We start from the raw sequence: 17853 nt of genomic DNA on the forward strand, positions 1-17853 counted from the left end.
TACGAATCCTTCCGCCATGAACCCGGATGGCACGTGAATGGCTGCAGTCATCCGCTAGGTGGGCCTTTGATGTACTTTTCTTCAGAGCCCTTTTTCTCTTGGAGAACCTAAGGCGTTGTTACTAGCACACAACCTATGAGATGTGCAAGTTTGTTTTCTAGTGAGCATTTTCTTACCGGCCATGACAAATGAGATAGACGATGGGGACCAGCAGGGGTGGCACTGGACAAGATGTGAGTGAGAGGCAGAGACTGAAAGGCAGGATCGTGGAGAAGCAAACAGGCTGATAAGAAGAGGCACGTGCCCAGGACACTTGTCATTTTAATTCCTGGATCTGGGATCTGCTGAGGCAGGAGAGTTGGCAAATGTGTTAGGGGCAGGGAAGGATGGACTCTGTCCCCTCAAGCCTCTCCTTTGCCTCTGTAGCAGGAAATCATATCATACCTATGTCATGCATACATCTGGGTTTGGCCCTTTACTTCTCTCTTTTCAGACACTCCACCTTTGCATCTGGCTTAGGGACGCTTATAAATAAGGCTTTTAGCATCCCCGTGGCAGGAAGGTGGGAAGACAGGCAGGCAGCCAGGAAATGTTGGTGGTTATTAAACTGAGGCTTTGAGGACCTTTTTATTAGCGATTAGACTCCACTCCACAGCACTGAAGAGTATAAACTCCCCTCCCCCCTCCTTTGCTCAACCCTCCAAAGAATCTTTTTTTATATGGTGTTTATTTGTAACTCAAAATAGGCATGGGCCTAGGAGCCATTTGCTGAGGTTTCTATGTGCTCTCAAGCAGAAGAAGATAGGTTAGAAACCCCATGGGGCAGAAGAGAGCACACCTCTTCCTGGCGTTTACCTTAAAAAAGAAGGTTATTTTTTAAATGTTGCGTTCCGTGTGCCCTAGCTGTGACTGAAGGCTACTTTGACGCATGGCATCCTGAAGAGTTTTTGTTTATTTTTGTTTTATTGTGGTTTTGTAGCATGCAGATTGTGATAGCACAGAAACTCATGTTTCTTACATATTACTGCATACACGACCTTCTGGAACATCCTTAAACCACTTAAAACTAATTTAGCGAATAAACCTGTATCAGGACTTTCTTTGGGCCTTGCCCATCAGCAATCTCCCATTATCAGCAAAGGACTTGGTTGGGTAACTTCTGTACTTAGTAGATAAGGGGGGACCTGAGTGGAAGGGCAACACCAATTCGATGGTGAAACAGTGGTGATGGACCAAGCTGCGGTAGGGACTGCTTCACCATGACCCATCCACCAAATCTCTCTAGGCCCCTCTGTAACAAATACCACATGTTTGGAGAGCAGTCAGTTGCTCTATCGGTTAGAGGTTGTCCATCATCTTGAAAGAAAGCACAACCAATGGCCTACGTGATTGTTGAGTGCATAGCCATGGCCTCCTAGCACTCGATAAGTGACCTGGCTAATGATGGTGGCATACATAAGGCTATGTAAAGCCCATCTCTGAGCCAGCAGGCCAGGGTGCTTGGTGCCTTCAGATGCTTATGAAAGATACAAGAAGGCTGATCGTTCTAGTAATGACATTTTTTCCCCTTGAATGCAGAAGTACTGCTGCAGGTCCGTTATCAGTAAGTATGCCTCCTTCCATGTATAGAGAGTTACTTTTTCCAACCTTCTGACACATATATTATTTCATTTGGTCTTCACCATACTCAGAGCAGGTTTTAGTACACCCAGAATATACTCTGTGTATACACTAAAGCTGAGCAGGCTTAAGTGACAAGCTCAGGGTTACAGAAATTGATGGTGAAAGAGCAAAATCCAAGGCTTCCAGATCTCAAGCTCTGCCCTCCTTTGTCCTGTGCTTTGCTGTTATGGCGCTTGGGCTATTTTCTAGTGGTGAAGACAGTTGGGTTGAACTATCTGTACTCTCACCTCTCCCCCACCACGAGCTCCCCCACCAAAAGCTAGAGCTTTTGGGGAGCTAGAGTTTGGATTTGGGTCTATGAAAGAATAGAATATTTCTGTAGCATGGGAAAATACAGACTTGAATTTGTCAGCAGCCCACTGAACCGCCAGCTTTGTGGAGCAAAAAGAAAGATTATTTTTTAAATGTTGGCTTCTAATTACATGAACCTGGAAGTAAATATGAGCCAAATATAGCTTGCATTTAATTTCTATTTGATAAATTCCAGAGTGTTCTGTTTGGCAAATAGGACATAGCATTTTTAATAGGTAATTTTTCAAAGTTCCATTTGAAACTTACATCCAGATCTTTTGGTAAAGGAACTGGGCATTAGCCTAGTTCAAAATGTGTCCTCTGCTTTGAAAGTGAATTCCTTTTAGTATTCTGGAGACAATGAAGTCTAGAGTTGTCCATTAACCGACAGCTGGTTTTATTTATGAAAATTACATTTTGGTCTGTTCTAGACAGAAAGAAATTAAAAGTAAATTATATTATTTTCTATGTGCCTCTTCCTTTAAAAAAAAAAAACCCCTTATCAGTATATTTATAGCTTCCTTTGTGAGAACTAAACACCAGACCTTTGTCCTTCATCTACTGTGGATCATCACTGGGCCCTGAGAAAGAGAACTAACAGGTGGGCCAGGGCCAAAGCTGGAGCCAGGGTTGGAGGAGGCCCATGAAAGCTGAATTTAGGAGCACATCCAGCTCTGAGGGAACTCTGAGCAGGAGCGCCTCTGGGAGCACAGGTCAAGCCAAGTTGAGGTCCCCTCACTGTCATTGTAATGCGAACCAGAAGTTCTGTTCTTGCGAGCTGCTGAAGGCTGTAGTCTTTAAAGGGCTAGTACTTTTACTTTTACTGATAAAGTTCTTGGGGTTGAGATAGTTTTAGGGCTTGGGGCCATGTGATTTTGACTTAATAGGAGAAGTAGGGCTGCAAAGTGTGGAGAGATTTCTGTATTCTTTGGAATAGGTTGTCTTTCAAGCACTTTCTTCCAATGGTTCCTAAATCTCATAAGGGGTCTCTGACAAGGTGACAATATATCACATGATTAATTAAAAGCTCCTAGAGGCTATAAACAATAAATGAAAATTATGTTAGGCATATAAATACTAGTGTTTATGTAACTCACACACACATCACATTATCTGTACTTCCTGAAATAAGTTTTACGATTTAGTTGAAATGATGACCACAGTGAAAAACAAAAATGAAAACAAACATGTCTTTTGTAGAGATTATTCTAAGGTCCACAGGATGGAGGAATAGAGTATGGATTAGAGTGGACTTACTGATGTTCTATTCATGAACTATTGTGATTATTAATAGAAGAAAATGTGGCATTGGTATGGAGAAAGTGGCCATGGTGGCTGCTGGGGGTAGGTAGTGGGAGGAAGAGATGTGATGGGGCATTTCCGGGGGTTGGAGTTGTCTTGGGTGGTGCTGCAGGGACAATTACCAGACATTGTATGTCCTCCCATGGCCCACTGGATGGACTGTGGGAGGGTGTGGGCTATGGTGTGGACCATTGACCATGAGGTGCAGCGGTGCTCAGGGATGTATTCACCAAATGCAATGAATGTCTCGTGATAATGGAGGAGGTTGTTGTTATGGGGGAAGGAGTGGAGTGAGGGGGGTGGAGGGTATATGGGGACCTCATATTTTTTTAATGTAACCTTAAAAAAATAAAGACAAAACCCCCAAAACAAAACAAAAAAACAGTTCAATCAGTGATATGGACAGTAGGTTCTCTGGTTTAAATAGAGAGTTGGAATATTCAAAAAGGAATTCCTAGAAGACATAGAAAATAAATTGGATTTTGCAGACTGAGTAGGACTTGGGGCATCAGAAGGGATGGAGGAATGTTTTCTAGATGTGAAAATATTATGACCAAAGACTTAGAGGTGTGATAGTCTCTTCAGTTCAAGATTTTAAGATTTGTCAAGGGAACTAGTGGGAAGTTCTCTTGATAAGGCAGAGCCATAATAGGATGTCAAGAACTGCCTGCCCTGGCCTTGCCAAACAATGAGCAATTAAAGATTGGGAACCTACAAGACCAGCTTGACTCTGTTTGTGGGAAAGTATATAGCAAGCCTGCCAGTATCTTCTGAGCCTTATCCTCTTGTCTTATGAGGGTCTGGGATAAATCTGTGTCAGAAGGTTTGGAGATAATATGGCAAACCAGGGAGCAATCATGTAGGTCCTTGGGGAAAGTAGATGTCATGATTTTAAGATTTATATGTTTGCCACATGGATTCTTACCACCCCGTCCCTAACCGTAAGGCGTATTTTTGAGTTATTTTTCATAGTGGGTATGATGGAGATAGATCTGTGCTTCTCCCTTCACATACAACTACTCACTCAGTAATAACTCTCAACCATCCCTAGCCACCACCAACCACCAGCTTCTTATTCTCTCATTCTTCAGTAGTCAGACGTCTGGAGGATGCCAGAGTGGCCAAGAGAGCAAGTGTGATATCTGCTTGTTAGAGGGCAATGATCTGGTCTGTTCAGAAATTGAACTTATAGTTCTGGCCTCTAGCACTGAGCAGTAGCTAACAGAGCTCATTGCCCAAATTTATTTGTAAGTATAGAACAGTGTTCTTTTGGAGCAAGACATTTCTTAAGCTACTAAAATGCTGGCAGATGTTTCTGGGTGGAGACTAGTTTTTGAAGATTTGGTTAAATAGGAAGAATGTCTCAGCAAGAAATGCTCCCACTATGATAAATGGTGTCGTAGGATATAGACCTGGGAGCTCTGAAACCAGAAAGTTCTAGGATCACATCCTATCTCTCTTATGTAAAGAAGGCATGGCCATAATTACCTTGTAGTGTTGTTTTTTATTAGTTTTTTAATTTTTAATTTAATTTTTAATTTTTTAGCATTGTTGTTAATTATTAGAAATAGTAAACATAAAGTACCTGGCACATGGGCCCTCAGTAATGGGTAGTTGAGATTAATAGCTTTTACATTCTATATAGGTTCCTCTTCTTAAGTGGGCTTTGCTATGTTGTGTTGATTCTGTGAAGTGCTTTTAAATGAAGAAGGAAGCCGCAGATGGCTGCTTACCTCCCTATGCAGCATGCTCTCCAAGCAGTGAATGTATGAGGCTGGCCAGGCAGTGGGGAGCCTTGTGCAGACTCAAATTCACATAGTCTCTGACAAGAAGAAATCTTTTCATTTTTCCTTCTGTGAGAAGGTTGTGCTGAATGCTTTCCTCCATCGGGAAATCAGTTTTGCTGTGCATGGATCTCAGTAAGTGGGGTCATACCATTGCTTTCTAAAAAAAAAAAGAGATCTGTCTCTGTTTTTATTAATCATGGAACTGACATAAGACTGGTAGATTTTGTAAAAGAAAATAACCTGTTCACTCTCCTTTTTTGCCATACCTTCTGCCTTCTAGAAATTAAAAGTGAAGAGGGAATTTTATCTTCCAGGCTGGAAACCATTACCATCTTTTGGTTTGAAACAAGCAGTCTCATGTCCTGGGAGACCTGCCATATATAAATTTCTGGAATAAAAGGAATTCTCAGAGATTTTTGTCAGCTGTCATTTTGAAGGCAAAGTAACAAAGCCATAGTGCCAAGAGATGCCTAAAATAGATGTGCAAGTAATTATGGTGGTAGATGCTTCCTCATCACATGCTTGGAAGCATGTCTTTTATAGAGCTGAATCCAATATTAAGTACTTTTGGTGTGGATGATGAGACTCTGTGAAATGATGGGTTTTTAATTCTACACTTGGTTTTCTGGCATTTACAGTGCAACTCACTGTAAATGGGATACGATGAAAACCTCAAGGAAACAGTTATGTTGGGTGAGAAGAATATTAGATAACTTTTTTGCAAAAAGATTACTTGCAAGCTTTCTTTAAATAGCAGCCATTCCTAATACCTAATACTTTTGAAGTTGGTTTGGTCATCCCATTTAAAAATTAACACATAACCTTATCACACTCATCACTGATTGCATAACGTGACGAGCAGCCTTATGGAGCCCCATGATAGATGCAAGTGGTTACCTCCATGCTAGTAGGAGGTAGCAGAGAATTGGGGTGGACGTTTTGCCTCTGTTGAGTAGTCTACACCAATAACCAAACAGCCTCTAGGGGGCAGCAGAACATTAATTTAAGACCATTACACCCAGGACTGTCAGATTTTCCTGGCTCATTACCTACTCCCCTCCTCCCCCCACCCGTGTCCTTGGGGCAGCTCTCACAGGGAGCACCCACCAACCACCCTTTAAGCCTTCCGTACCTCGCTTGCCTTCACTCATTCCCTTCTCCCCCAGGCTCTTAAAGCCCTCCTTTGTGCCATATCAGGTAGGTTAGCGATGGGACTTGTTTGCTTTTGTTTTACAAACATACACAGTACGTTTCCATAAGGCCCGGAGCACCTGCACCTATAGACTCTTGAGGGCAAATTGAGGATCCCTTAGTCAGTAGTAGTGAGTGCTTGCTACATCTTTGCTCATTTGACTGTCAAGATGATCTTGCTTTTGCACAGGAGAAAGTATTTTCTTTGGTTTACTTATTTCTGAAATGCCTTCTAGTTTGTTTCAGATTGTGGTGAAATAGAGGACTGAAAAAAAAAAAACAAACAAAAAACAAAACCCAGAGGTGTAATGGAAAACATTAAGTTTGGTGCCGATAAATATGGGTTCACATTCTGGCGTTTCCCCTTCTTAGTTGTGTACCTTGGACAAGTTAACTTCTCAACCTCAGTTTTCTCATCCATAAATTGAGAATATTTCTAGGATGATCATATTACTTATCATCTAAGCTAGAATACATTGGAGAGTGAAGAGGGGTATTTAAAATAGCAACAGTCATATAGGCTTTTGAAATATGTACTTATTGACTTATTTATTTTTCGCTGAGTTTATTACACACAGGAAGGGGGCTCAGTCTTTCTTAGCAGCCGCTTTCCTCATGGCAGCCAGGACGTTGCTCAGCTCCTCTCTCTTCCCCTTGGCACGGATGTGTGTCCCCACCCTTTTCTTGATGAACTTGAGCGCCCGCTTGTCCTTGGAGACCTTGAGCAGCTCCCCGGCGCGCCTCTCGTTCGGGATGAAGTCTCCCACCTCTCAGATCATGTCCTGCATGAACTTGGTGTGGTTGGTGGGGCGCCCATGGCGGTGACCGTGCCTCAGCTTGCTCACGTTCTTGGTCGCCTTATGGCCCTTGTTGAGCCCCATGGCCATGGGGTAGCACAGAGCCAAGGCTGCTGCCCCTTCATTGGCTGCTGCGACGGAAGCTGATAAGTTATTTTTGTTTGGGGGAGTTTGCCTATAAAATTATTCTACTCAAAAACTATTTTCAGAAAAAATTTCTTCCAAAAAATTAAAATAGCATGTGCAGGACAAATGGTTGGACTGCTAGAACAGCAGGTGTGAACTGAGTGTAAGCCATATGATGCTTCAACAAATCAAAAAAAGCAATACATATAAAGTATCTAGTGCCATTCCTGGAACAAACTGGGTATTTAGGAAATGATTTCCTTTTTCTGCCTGGAGGAGGTGAACATCACTGAGCAACCATAAGCAAAGGGCTGTGTTTTAAACATCTACTGCATAGAGGTGGTGTTCCTAGCTCTCCAGGTCCTAACGACCAAAGTATGAGTCTTGTCCAACCCTGCAAAAATACTAATTGAGGAGCATAGTCCTATCTATGTGTACCTAGCAGTGGCACGCGTATCCATGCGATGGCCATGCATTTGGGGTGGCATTTGCCTGTCCTGTGAGCACAGAGCTGTTCTCTTTACTTGTGACTTTGCTGCTGCTTCTGGGCAGCTTGGCTAGAAAGCTGGAGGAACTGGCCTTGGCACACCCTCCCCTGTGCCCATCTCCTACGGTTTAGGAGCCTGATTTCAGCAATTGTGCTTAAGTAGTGGGTTTAATGTGAATTTAATGGTTTGAGCTGTAAAGTACATACCTGCCTTGAAGGTTGGTGTCCCCAGGTGGCCAAAAGCTTGACTGTGATTGGGCTTCTAGGGTTAGGTACATCCCTTTTAGAAATTGTAAATATATCACTCATCACTGTACCTCTTGTGTTATTTTGCTGTAGTCACAAGAGCTCTTTAGCCTGTGTGTTTATTTACCCAAAAGCCCCACAGACCTCAGGCTTGTGTTTTTGCCAACACCTTGTGTGACTGAGAATTCAAGGAGCGGTCTGTTGCCTCCTGGAAGTCCGGAAGGCTCTGCCTACTGTGAGTAACATCATCTTATAGAAGAAACAAACCTGGGAAGCAGGCAGTGTTGCAAAAGCAGCCCTCTGCATGACCTCCTAACAGCCTCTTCTTTCTCCAGATACGTGTACATTCCATTGGGAGGGTCCCAGCATGGCCTGCTGGGGACACTGTTTTCCACTGCAATGACGTTTGCATTTGTGAGCTACTGGCATGGTGGGTATGACTACCTTTGGTGCTGGGCAGCGCTCAACTGGCTGGGAGTCACCTTGGAGAATGGAGTCCGGAAGCTGGTGGAGACCCCGTGTGTCCGGGACAACTTGGTGAGCAGGATCCTTGCTTTTGTGGAATCTAATTTCATCTGACTTTTAATCTCGCCAATTTGTCCGATAATATTTTCACAGAATGAGCTCACCCCTCATTCCCCTCGCACCCTCTCTCCATGGCATTCAATCCTTCATTTGTTTTGTTTTGTTTTTGAGATAGATTGAAAGATAATAAATTAGCAAGGATTATCATTCCTTCTTTTTGTATGTCTTCTTCATGGCTGGCCCCAAAGCCTGGTGTGGGGCTCAAAATACAGTGGGAGTCTATTTCTTGGCGTTGATAGGTTGGCAGATGAACGCTCACCAGAAGACTAGTCAGAGCTGAGTGTGGTAAATAGGCAATGCTCCCATGTCCTAGAACAGGGCTTCCCAATAAACTTTCTGTAGTGATGGAAATAGCCCTTGCTCAGTCCCAACACACTTGAAAGGTGACTAGCCACTGAGGCTGAGTTCCTTAGCCACTGAAAAACTGAGTTTTAACTTATTTAATTTTAATTAATTTAAATCTAAATAGCCCCATGTGGCTAGAGGCTGCCCTTTTGAAGTGTAGTTCTAGAACATAACCCCTTTCTAGAAAACATTGAAAGAATTTGGAGTGCTTGACTGAGTTATAATTTAGAATGCTCATTACTAATGATGTGGTACCTTATATATCCAACTGGCTATTGAAACACTCCACTTGGATATCTCATAAGTATCTCAGATTTGGCATCTATAATACTGAACTCATGTACACCGGTCACCCAGAATAATTCCAGTTTATTCATCTTCCTCCAGCATTTTCTGTTTCCATAGAGGGTACCACTATCTATGCAGTTATTCAAGCAAAACCATTAGGGTATCCATTGTGCCTCCCTCTCCCTCAGGTTTATCTCCTCAGTAGATCTTAACTTTTTCTGGTTGTTTCCCTTTCTACTGAAATCACCTTAATACAAGCTGTCCTGATATTTTTTGCCTGACCTACCAATGTAGCTTACACTAGTCTTCTTATTTCTACTTTTGCCCTTTCAATTATTTTTCATCATAGTGATGAGTTATTTTTTCTCAAAGAGACTTGTGTGTTCCTCTCCTTCTTAAAATCCTATAGTGGCTTCTCATTTTCTTAGGAACAAGTCCACAATATTTAAGATGACCTATGAGGTCCTGCATGATCTTGCACTTGCTACCTCTCGGTTCTCCTTGCCCATCCCCCTCACACTGTGGTCTTCAGCCACACTGAACTTCAGCCACACTGGTCTTCCTTCTGGTCCTCACATGCCTAGCTACTCCAGTCTCAGCTCCTCTGCCCAGGCTTGTCTATCTCCTGGGTGGTTCTCTTTCTCTGTCCCCTCACTCTTCTCCCCTCCTCATCCTTCAGATTTCAGCTTGAAAGATACTTTGTTGGAGAACCCTTTGCTGATCCTCTTGACTCAATCATGTCCCATTTAGTGATTCATTTCAGGCACCCTGTACATCTTCTCTTCTCTTGTACCCTGTTGTACTTATCATACTTGCAATGAAATATTTTTATATACCTTGTTTAATCCTTTATGTCCTTCACTGAATTATTAGTCTCATGACATCAGAGATACTGTATTCTTGACTCTTATCCCAATGCCTTGCACAGAGTAAGCATGCAGTATTTGTTGAATGAATGAATGAATGATATTCTCTGATTTCACAGAAGCATTACTAGAGGTAATAGGCTTATACAGCGGCATGAAGAATATAGATTGAATACTGGAAGAACTTACTGAGGTTGAGGCTTATTGAGCATTATACTGGGAGATATTTTTATTTTGTAGCAGAGTAAATATTAATTGATCTAGTGATGGGAAAAATGCTATTTTCATGCTCAGTGCACAAAATATATATAGGAAAGAAAGAGGTAAGGAAGAATTAGCTTTTCTGGCACCCTGTTGCTTTATGAGAAGTGTGGGGGGTGGGGTGGGTGGGGATTATTGGTTGTGACTCACTGAGGCACAGAGCTGTAGGAAGCTGACAAAAGGCATTTTCATAAAGTGCCTGAGCTGGGTAGATGTGCTGTAGCTGAAGCAACATGCTTTTTTCTCTATGCAAGTACTCTCCAGGGGAGCTAGAATTTGTGTTCTGCATTGAAATGTTTTAATAAGTGGAAGCATTTTGAAACATCTGGAGAGTGACACTACTTCTTGCCAATGCTCGATTTGATCATTGCTTTGAAGGAAGACACCTTTAGGCTGCTTGTCAGTTAATCCTACACAAAGCGGAATCTACATCTCAAGCGTTTCACCCGCCCCCATCCTCATTTCTCTTTCACTGAAGAATTTAAATATGTTCTCCTCCCCCAGCCCTTGTTGCCTTCTCTTTGCCCAAAGAGTGTCCTGCTGAGCTGATTTATATCCTCTCTGAAGCACTAACGTTTCTATTTATAGACTTAATTGAGGAGATGTGCCTCCAGTGAAAATCAGAGGTCTCTCTAATGAACCTGGGAGGGTTTGGTTTATTGGCTATATTGATTAGTTTGATTTTGAAGATATAGGAAGAAAAACACAATGAGTTTGAGAGATTAGTCCATTTAAAAGGATGATTATGAAATGATCAACATGATTCAATCAATGGTTATTTAGTTCTATGGGGTCAGAGCACACTAATTGATAAGATGTATATGTCAGTTGGCATGATTAGAGAAACTTTTCATTAGAATTCAGTGAGCACAGCCCAAACTAATTCTCTAGGGAAACATATAGCAAACTTGTGGGAGAAGAGCTGTGTTAGACAGTGGCCCATGGTTTTCTATTCTTCTATCCCTTGGATTCATTTCAATAGATAAAAGTGCTTTTTGTAGCTAAGCCATGTTTTCCCAGACTAGAGCCCCTCTACCGAAAATTTTCCTAGACTGAACCCACTTAGGCATGATCAATCTGTGCCCTTCATTTTTAAATTTATTCATTCAGGGAAAAAATTCTTAGTGTTCTATGTGGAGACACTTTGCAGAGTCCTGGAGAATACCAAGTTGAATAAGACATGGTCCCTCTCTCCTAAATCCTTGGTTTGCATCTTCCTTCAGTGCTTCTATGCAGATGGTATATCTGTCCATCTGTTAGTGGGGGGGGGGGGGTAAAATGAAAATATCTTGCATGGCCTACCAGGACAGTAATTTTTGAGGTGGCTGCTTTGGACTACAGAGGCAATAAAACCTCTGTTTTATGAAGAGCTGAGAAATGAATGAAAATAAATAAAAATGAGCATGTTCAATGAAATGAACATCATCAAATATTGATTAACCTGGTCTCCAGCATTACTCGGAAGAAAGATCCATTCTGGAGATAGAAATTTAGGACCATGTAGATAATATTTTGCACCATGGGAATTTTTGAGACATTCTAGAGATAGAGTGCAGAAAAGAAAGAAAAGAGGGCCCAGAACTGAACCTGGGATACAACAACATTTAGAAGGTGGATGGAGGAGGAAGGGCCAAGAAGTGGAAGGAAAACCTAGACAGTGATTTCCAGAAACAAGAGAAGGAGTATTTCAAGGAAGGTGGTCAGTGATGGTGCTTCTAAGTAAGGTGAGGTTGAGAAATGTTTATGTCTCCTTGTCAGAGTGCTAACCAGTAGAGAAGAGTGCAGGGAGTGTAAGATATTAATGAAGAGGCAAGCCGTTGCATACCAATTGAGAACGAGTATAAGGCATTCTGTGCAGAGTGACCAGAAAGAGTTTTAGAGGCAGCTGGTGCTTATGAGCGGTGGAGGTTAGTGTGAGCTAAGCTTTTGCAGATGGCCCATTTGAAAAGCTGGAGCTTGAGTAAGTCTCTGAAGAGTTAAGAATAGGATTTGGGTAGGTCAGCAGGGAGGTGAAGACTGGAGAACGGAACACACACAGGCCTGGAGTCAGGAAGGAGCATGCCTCGTCCAGGTGAGGAGGCTGACGTGACGAATGGGGTCTGTCACTTGGGAGAATTGGTGGGGAAAGGAAGTAAGAGAGGCCAAAGGGTCCCTGAAATAAAGGAATTTGAATGCCAAGCTTAGAAGTAGAGAGACGCAAACATCTTAACCAAACAGGAGAGCATTACATTAACATATTAATCCCACACATTAAGTTCTCCTGTTGTCTCAGCTTGTTAGCACTCACCCAAGCCTATGGGTCTGGAGAAAGTAATGCACGGTGTTGCGAACAGTGTGTTCTTTGGTAGATCAGGACGTGTTGGCGCCCCCCTCCCCCGTCTCCCACTCCTAAGGCTCACTAATGATGCAGGAAACACACTGTGCAGTTCACTGTTAAACATTTTCATCTCTGTGGGAGTCTGCAGCTCAGCCTTAACCTTTCTGGTCTACGAGGTGGAATTCTGAAAATAATTCCACCTCTTAGTTCAAACATGTTTAATATGGCAAAAGCAATTTCAGAGATTCTTTTAAACTTTCCATTACTGAGTCTACTGTCTGACAGAGAAAAGGTTCTGAAATAGTCACTTTCAGTTATTCATGGACTGGTGAGCCCCAGAGCCTGGCCAGCTCTTGGGCTTCTGCTGCCTTCCTCGTCCCTCTCGGTTTAGGCTCGAGTGAGGCAGGTGCTGCTCGCTCGTTACCGGGCATTAGCACGGGCACACCTGTGTCTTCTCTCTGCTGAGTGCACAGCACAAACTCTCACCATGGGAAATTATAATCCTGGGAAAGAGTGCTAAGACAAGGATGGCACCTGTGGTTTGAATGTAAGTGGTGGAAGCTGGCTTGTGAGATATTCACTCCTTCAGAGTCACTGCTTTCTGCTCTTATAGCACAGTTGAATAAAGTAACTCTAATCAGTCCAGTGCCTCTCAGTTTTCCACAGATGAATTTAGGGAAAAAGCAAAAATTATTTTTTTTAATGTATATTTTGAAATTTTGGGCGTGTGTTTCCAAAACTGGGTCTCTTTTCTTCCCAGAAATCCTGATTACTCGCTGGAGGTAGCAGAGCTTGCATTTCCAGTTTTTTGTTATTAATGGAAGGATAAAATAGTCCCATTCCTTCTTCCCAAAATAATATTTTACATACTCAAGGCAATCTATTTTTATTATGTATGTATATATGCTGTGTCTGTATGTGTGTGGCATATATATATTTTTTAAAGCTCTAAGAAGGCAGAGATGTGCAGGACTTCTAAAATAAAATCCATCTAAAATATCTCACATTAATATCCCACATTCTTCCCAAGATAGAAATAAACTCTGCTTAAAAAAGCATATCAAGCAGCTGCTGGCCTTGTTGAAGATGAGCTGAGTTGGTATCAATGTATTTCTTGTAATTACTAGCATGTATTGAAACACACAATTTAAAGAGGGTCTTGCTTTTTCCCTGGTATCGACCCCCTGCAGTTCACCAATAAGCCGTAGCAGGTGCGGGAATGGCCACTGTCTATCCCCCGAGGGGTGGCAGAAAAGATGATGAAAGGAAAGATGAGGGACATCCAGGAAGCCAACTGCAGCTATTGAAACTGATGAGGTTGAAATAATTTTACTGCGAGGAAATGTGTTCTTGACATATTAGCTGGAAATGAAGAGCAAAGTACAATAGATATAATAAGGACTAATTTTAATTTTTAAAATGGACACTAAAACAGAAAAGGGTATGGAAGGCCTTACGCTTAATTATTAATGGTGATTAACACTCTTACTGGTGGAATTATTTATTATTCCAATTTTCTTGTTTTTGCTCATCTATCGTTTCAAGTTTTTCTACACAGAATGCACATTGCTTGTCTAATCAAAGGTTATTGAGAAGGAGAGAGCAGGGTGGACTTGCTCTCAGGCGTCTGTGCTTAGCTGGCACTGCATGCTTGGTTTATGTTAGAAATTGAAGCTTGCAGTTGTCACTCTCAGGAGCAAACTAATATGGAGCTTTTATAGCTGTCATCCTGTGCCAGAAAAGAGCTGGTACCAGCTACTGCACAAGGGTCTTTCACATTTGTTATTTTATTTAACCATCACAACAGTCCTGCAGGGTGGTATGTTACTACATCCAATTTTACAGATGAGAAAACTGGAGATTGGGGAGGTATGTAATTTGTCTAAGGATAAACATATAAATTAGAGAGAAAGTCGAATCTAGTTACACATTCTTGTCTAAGCTTCCTTGATTTCAGACTGGAAGATGACTGAGAAGCCTTGCTTTGTAATCCCACCAGGATGACCCGTTCATTTCCAGTCCCCTTGCTACTCATGCACACTTGACATTAGATTAATATACATTCTAGTCCTCACTTCTCACAACTTGTGTTTTAATTGTGGTTGCCATCCAATCTACTTCTGGAGTAACTAGCACACCAAAGAGAAACTCTTTGCCAGTTGATCAGTAACTTCCCATTCCCCTCCCCTACCCCAGCCCCTGGGAACCTGTATTCTGGTTTCTGACTATGAATGTCCATATTTAAATTATTTCATGTATGTCAGATTGTACACGTTTTGTCCTTTCGTGTCTGGCTTACTATACTCAACATATTGTCTTCACCGTTGATTCATGTTGTTTCATGTATCAGAACTTCATTTCTTTTTATGGCTGAATAAATCCCATTGTATGTACATACCACATTTTGTTTATCCCTTCATTAGATGATGGGCATTTGGGTTGCTTCCGTCTTTTGGCAATTGTGAAGAATGCTGCTAAGAACATCAGCATACAAATATCTATTCAAGTCCCTGCTTTTAATTTTTTTGGGTATAAACCTGGAAGTGGGATTTCCTAGTCATATGGTAATTCTGTTTCTAATTTTCTGAAGAACCATGAAATTGTTTTCCACAGTTTCTGCACTATTTTACCTTCCCATCAACAATGAATGCTTTTTCCTATTTCTCCACATTCTTTCTGCCCCATGTTATTTTCTGTTTTTTTGTTTTTTTGTTTTTTGTTTTTAAATAGTAGCCATATTAGATGGTGTTAAATGGTTTTCCACTGGGGTTTTGGTTTACATTTAATCGATTTGTTTGTCATTTTGTTGTTGAGTTATAGGAGTTCTCTCTAAATTCTGGATATTTAAGCCTTGTTGGATATGTGGTTTCCAAATATTTTCTCCCATTCTATAGTCTTTTTACTCTCACCATAAAATCCTTTGCACAAAAGTTTTGAATTTTCACAAAGATTCATTTATCTATTTTTTTTGTTTGTTGCTCTTATTTTTGGAGTGAAGTCTAGGAAACAATTGCCTAGCAAAAGTCTTGCATATGGTGTGAAGTAGAAGACTATCTTCATTCTTTTGCATATGAATATCCAGTTCTCCCAGGTGTTTGTTGAAGACAGTATTCTTTCCCCAAAGAGTAGACTTGGCACTATTGTCAAAAATCAGTTGGTGGGGAAACGGATGTGATTCAAGCAGTTGAGCGCCTGCCTTCCACATGTGAGGTCTGAGGTTTGGTTCCTGGTACCTCGTAAAGAAAAAACAAACAAACAGTGGACATAGAGAGCAGACAACTGGTTGTGGGGGGGGGGGAGGGGAAGAGAGAGAAATTTAAAAAAAAAATCTTAAAAGAAAAACAAACAATGAGCAGACAATGAACAAAAACAACAAGCAAAACAATGAGTGGAAAAAAAAAAATAAGCAGGAGCCAATGTGGATTAAGCACTTGAGTGCCTATCTCCCACATAGGTTTAGGAGGGAGGCCTCCTAAAAGAAAAACAATGGAGTAGACAATGAGCAGACAATGAGCAAACAGATGAGGGAACCGAAGTAGGAGAAAAAATCAATTGGCCATCGATGTAAGGTTTATTTATGTCTCTATGTCTCTCCTTATGCCGTTACCAAGATGTTTTTATTACCATAGCTTTGCAGTAACTTTTAAAATCAGGAATTGTGAGTTTTTCAATTTTGTTCTTTTTTAAAATGGTTGTGTGTTTTTGGAGCCCCTTAGCCTGCTTAGGAATTTGATGATTGATTTTTCCATTTCTGCAAAGAAGGCTGTTAAAATTTTGATTGAGATTGCTCTGAAGCTATAAATTGCTTTGGATAGAATTGACATTTTAACAATGTTTACGCATTCAGTCCATTTACATGGAATGCCCTTCCATTAATTTAGGTCTCCTTTAATTCCTTTCAACGGTATTTTCTGGTTTTCCATGAACAAGATCTTTACATCCTTGGTCAAATTTATTCCTAGATATTTGATTCTTGTAATTGCTTTTATAAATAGGATATTTTCTTGATTTCCTTTTCAGATAGTTCATTACTAGTGGATAGAAACATTACTGATTTTTGCATGTTGATCTTGTAACCTACCATTTTGCTGAATTCATTTAGTATCTGTAGTAGATTTGTTGTGGATTTTTCAGGATTTTCTATATGTAGGATCATGTCATCTACTAATAGAGAAATTTTACTTCTTCCTTGCCAGTTTGGCTATGTTTCATTTCTTGTTCTTACCTGATTACTCTGCTGTTAGGTACATCTGTACTTATAATTGATATGGCTTCTTGTTGAATTGACCCCTTTATCAGTAAATAGTGACTTTCTTTGTCCCTTGTGACAGCTGATTTTTTTTTTTTTTAAGGATGTACCAGGGATTGAACCAAGGACTCATATATGGGAAGCAGGCATTCAACCACTGAACTATATTCACTCCCCAATGAGAGTTAGTTTTATCATTTGTTTGTTTGTTTCAGGAGGTACCAGGAATTGAACTTGGAATCTCATACGTGGGAAGCAGGATCTCAACCACTTGATTGTCATGCATTATGACAATTTTTGACTTAAAATATATTTTATCTTATAATAGCATAGCTATTATACTATTATACTCAGCTCTGTTTTGGTAGCTGTTTGCATGAATATTTTTTCCACTCTTTTACATTCATCATACTTGTATCTTTAAATTAAAGATATCTCTCTTGTAAACTGCATATTGTTAAGGTATACCTTTTATCCATTCTGTCAGTCTCTGCCATTTGACTGGAAGGTTTAACCCATTTATATTTAAAGTCATTACTGATAATGCAGGACTTTCTTCTGCCCTTTCATTATTTGGTCTTATACCTATTTTGTCCCTCAATCTTCTGTTAATGCCTACTTTTGTATTTATTTGATTTTGTATAGTGTACAATTTTGAGTACCTTGCATTTCCTTCTAATATACTTTTTTTGTTGTGGTTACTATGGGGCTTATGTTTAACACCTAAATGTGTAACAGTTATGTTTGATTTCCTACCAGCCTAACTTTAGTATCATACACAAACATTGTTCCTACATCTCTCCTTCCCCCCATGTTTCAATTGCAGATGTTAAAAATTATATCTTGACATACTATATGTCCCAAATCATAGACTCATCATTACTTTCATGCATTTGCATTTTAGAAACTGTAAGAAGTAAAAAGTCGAGTTACATACAAAAAATACAGTATGGTATTACTGACATTTATAATTACTTGTTACCTTTTTCAGAGATCTTTATTTCTTTATGCTGCTTCTGTCCACTGTCTAGT

At 40.7% G+C, this 17853-nt stretch overlaps 1 protein-coding gene across 5 annotated transcripts in view; it reads left to right on the forward strand.

The window, feature by feature from the left end:
* The window catches only part of HHAT (hedgehog acyltransferase), a 373363-nt gene that overhangs the window by 273987 nt on the left and 81523 nt on the right, over positions 1-17853 (forward strand). For all 5 annotated transcript variants that reach the window (XM_058275157.2, XM_071207710.1, XM_058275159.1 and 2 more), the window contains one exon: positions 8246-8447. In XM_058275157.2, the coding sequence (XP_058131140.1) occupies positions 8246-8447 (202 nt within the window). The remainder of the gene's footprint in view (positions 1-8245; positions 8448-17853) is intronic.

This window comes from Dasypus novemcinctus, chromosome 13 (assembly GCF_030445035.2).
Source record: "Dasypus novemcinctus isolate mDasNov1 chromosome 13, mDasNov1.1.hap2, whole genome shotgun sequence".
Lineage (NCBI taxonomy): Eukaryota > Metazoa > Chordata > Mammalia > Cingulata > Dasypodidae > Dasypus > Dasypus novemcinctus.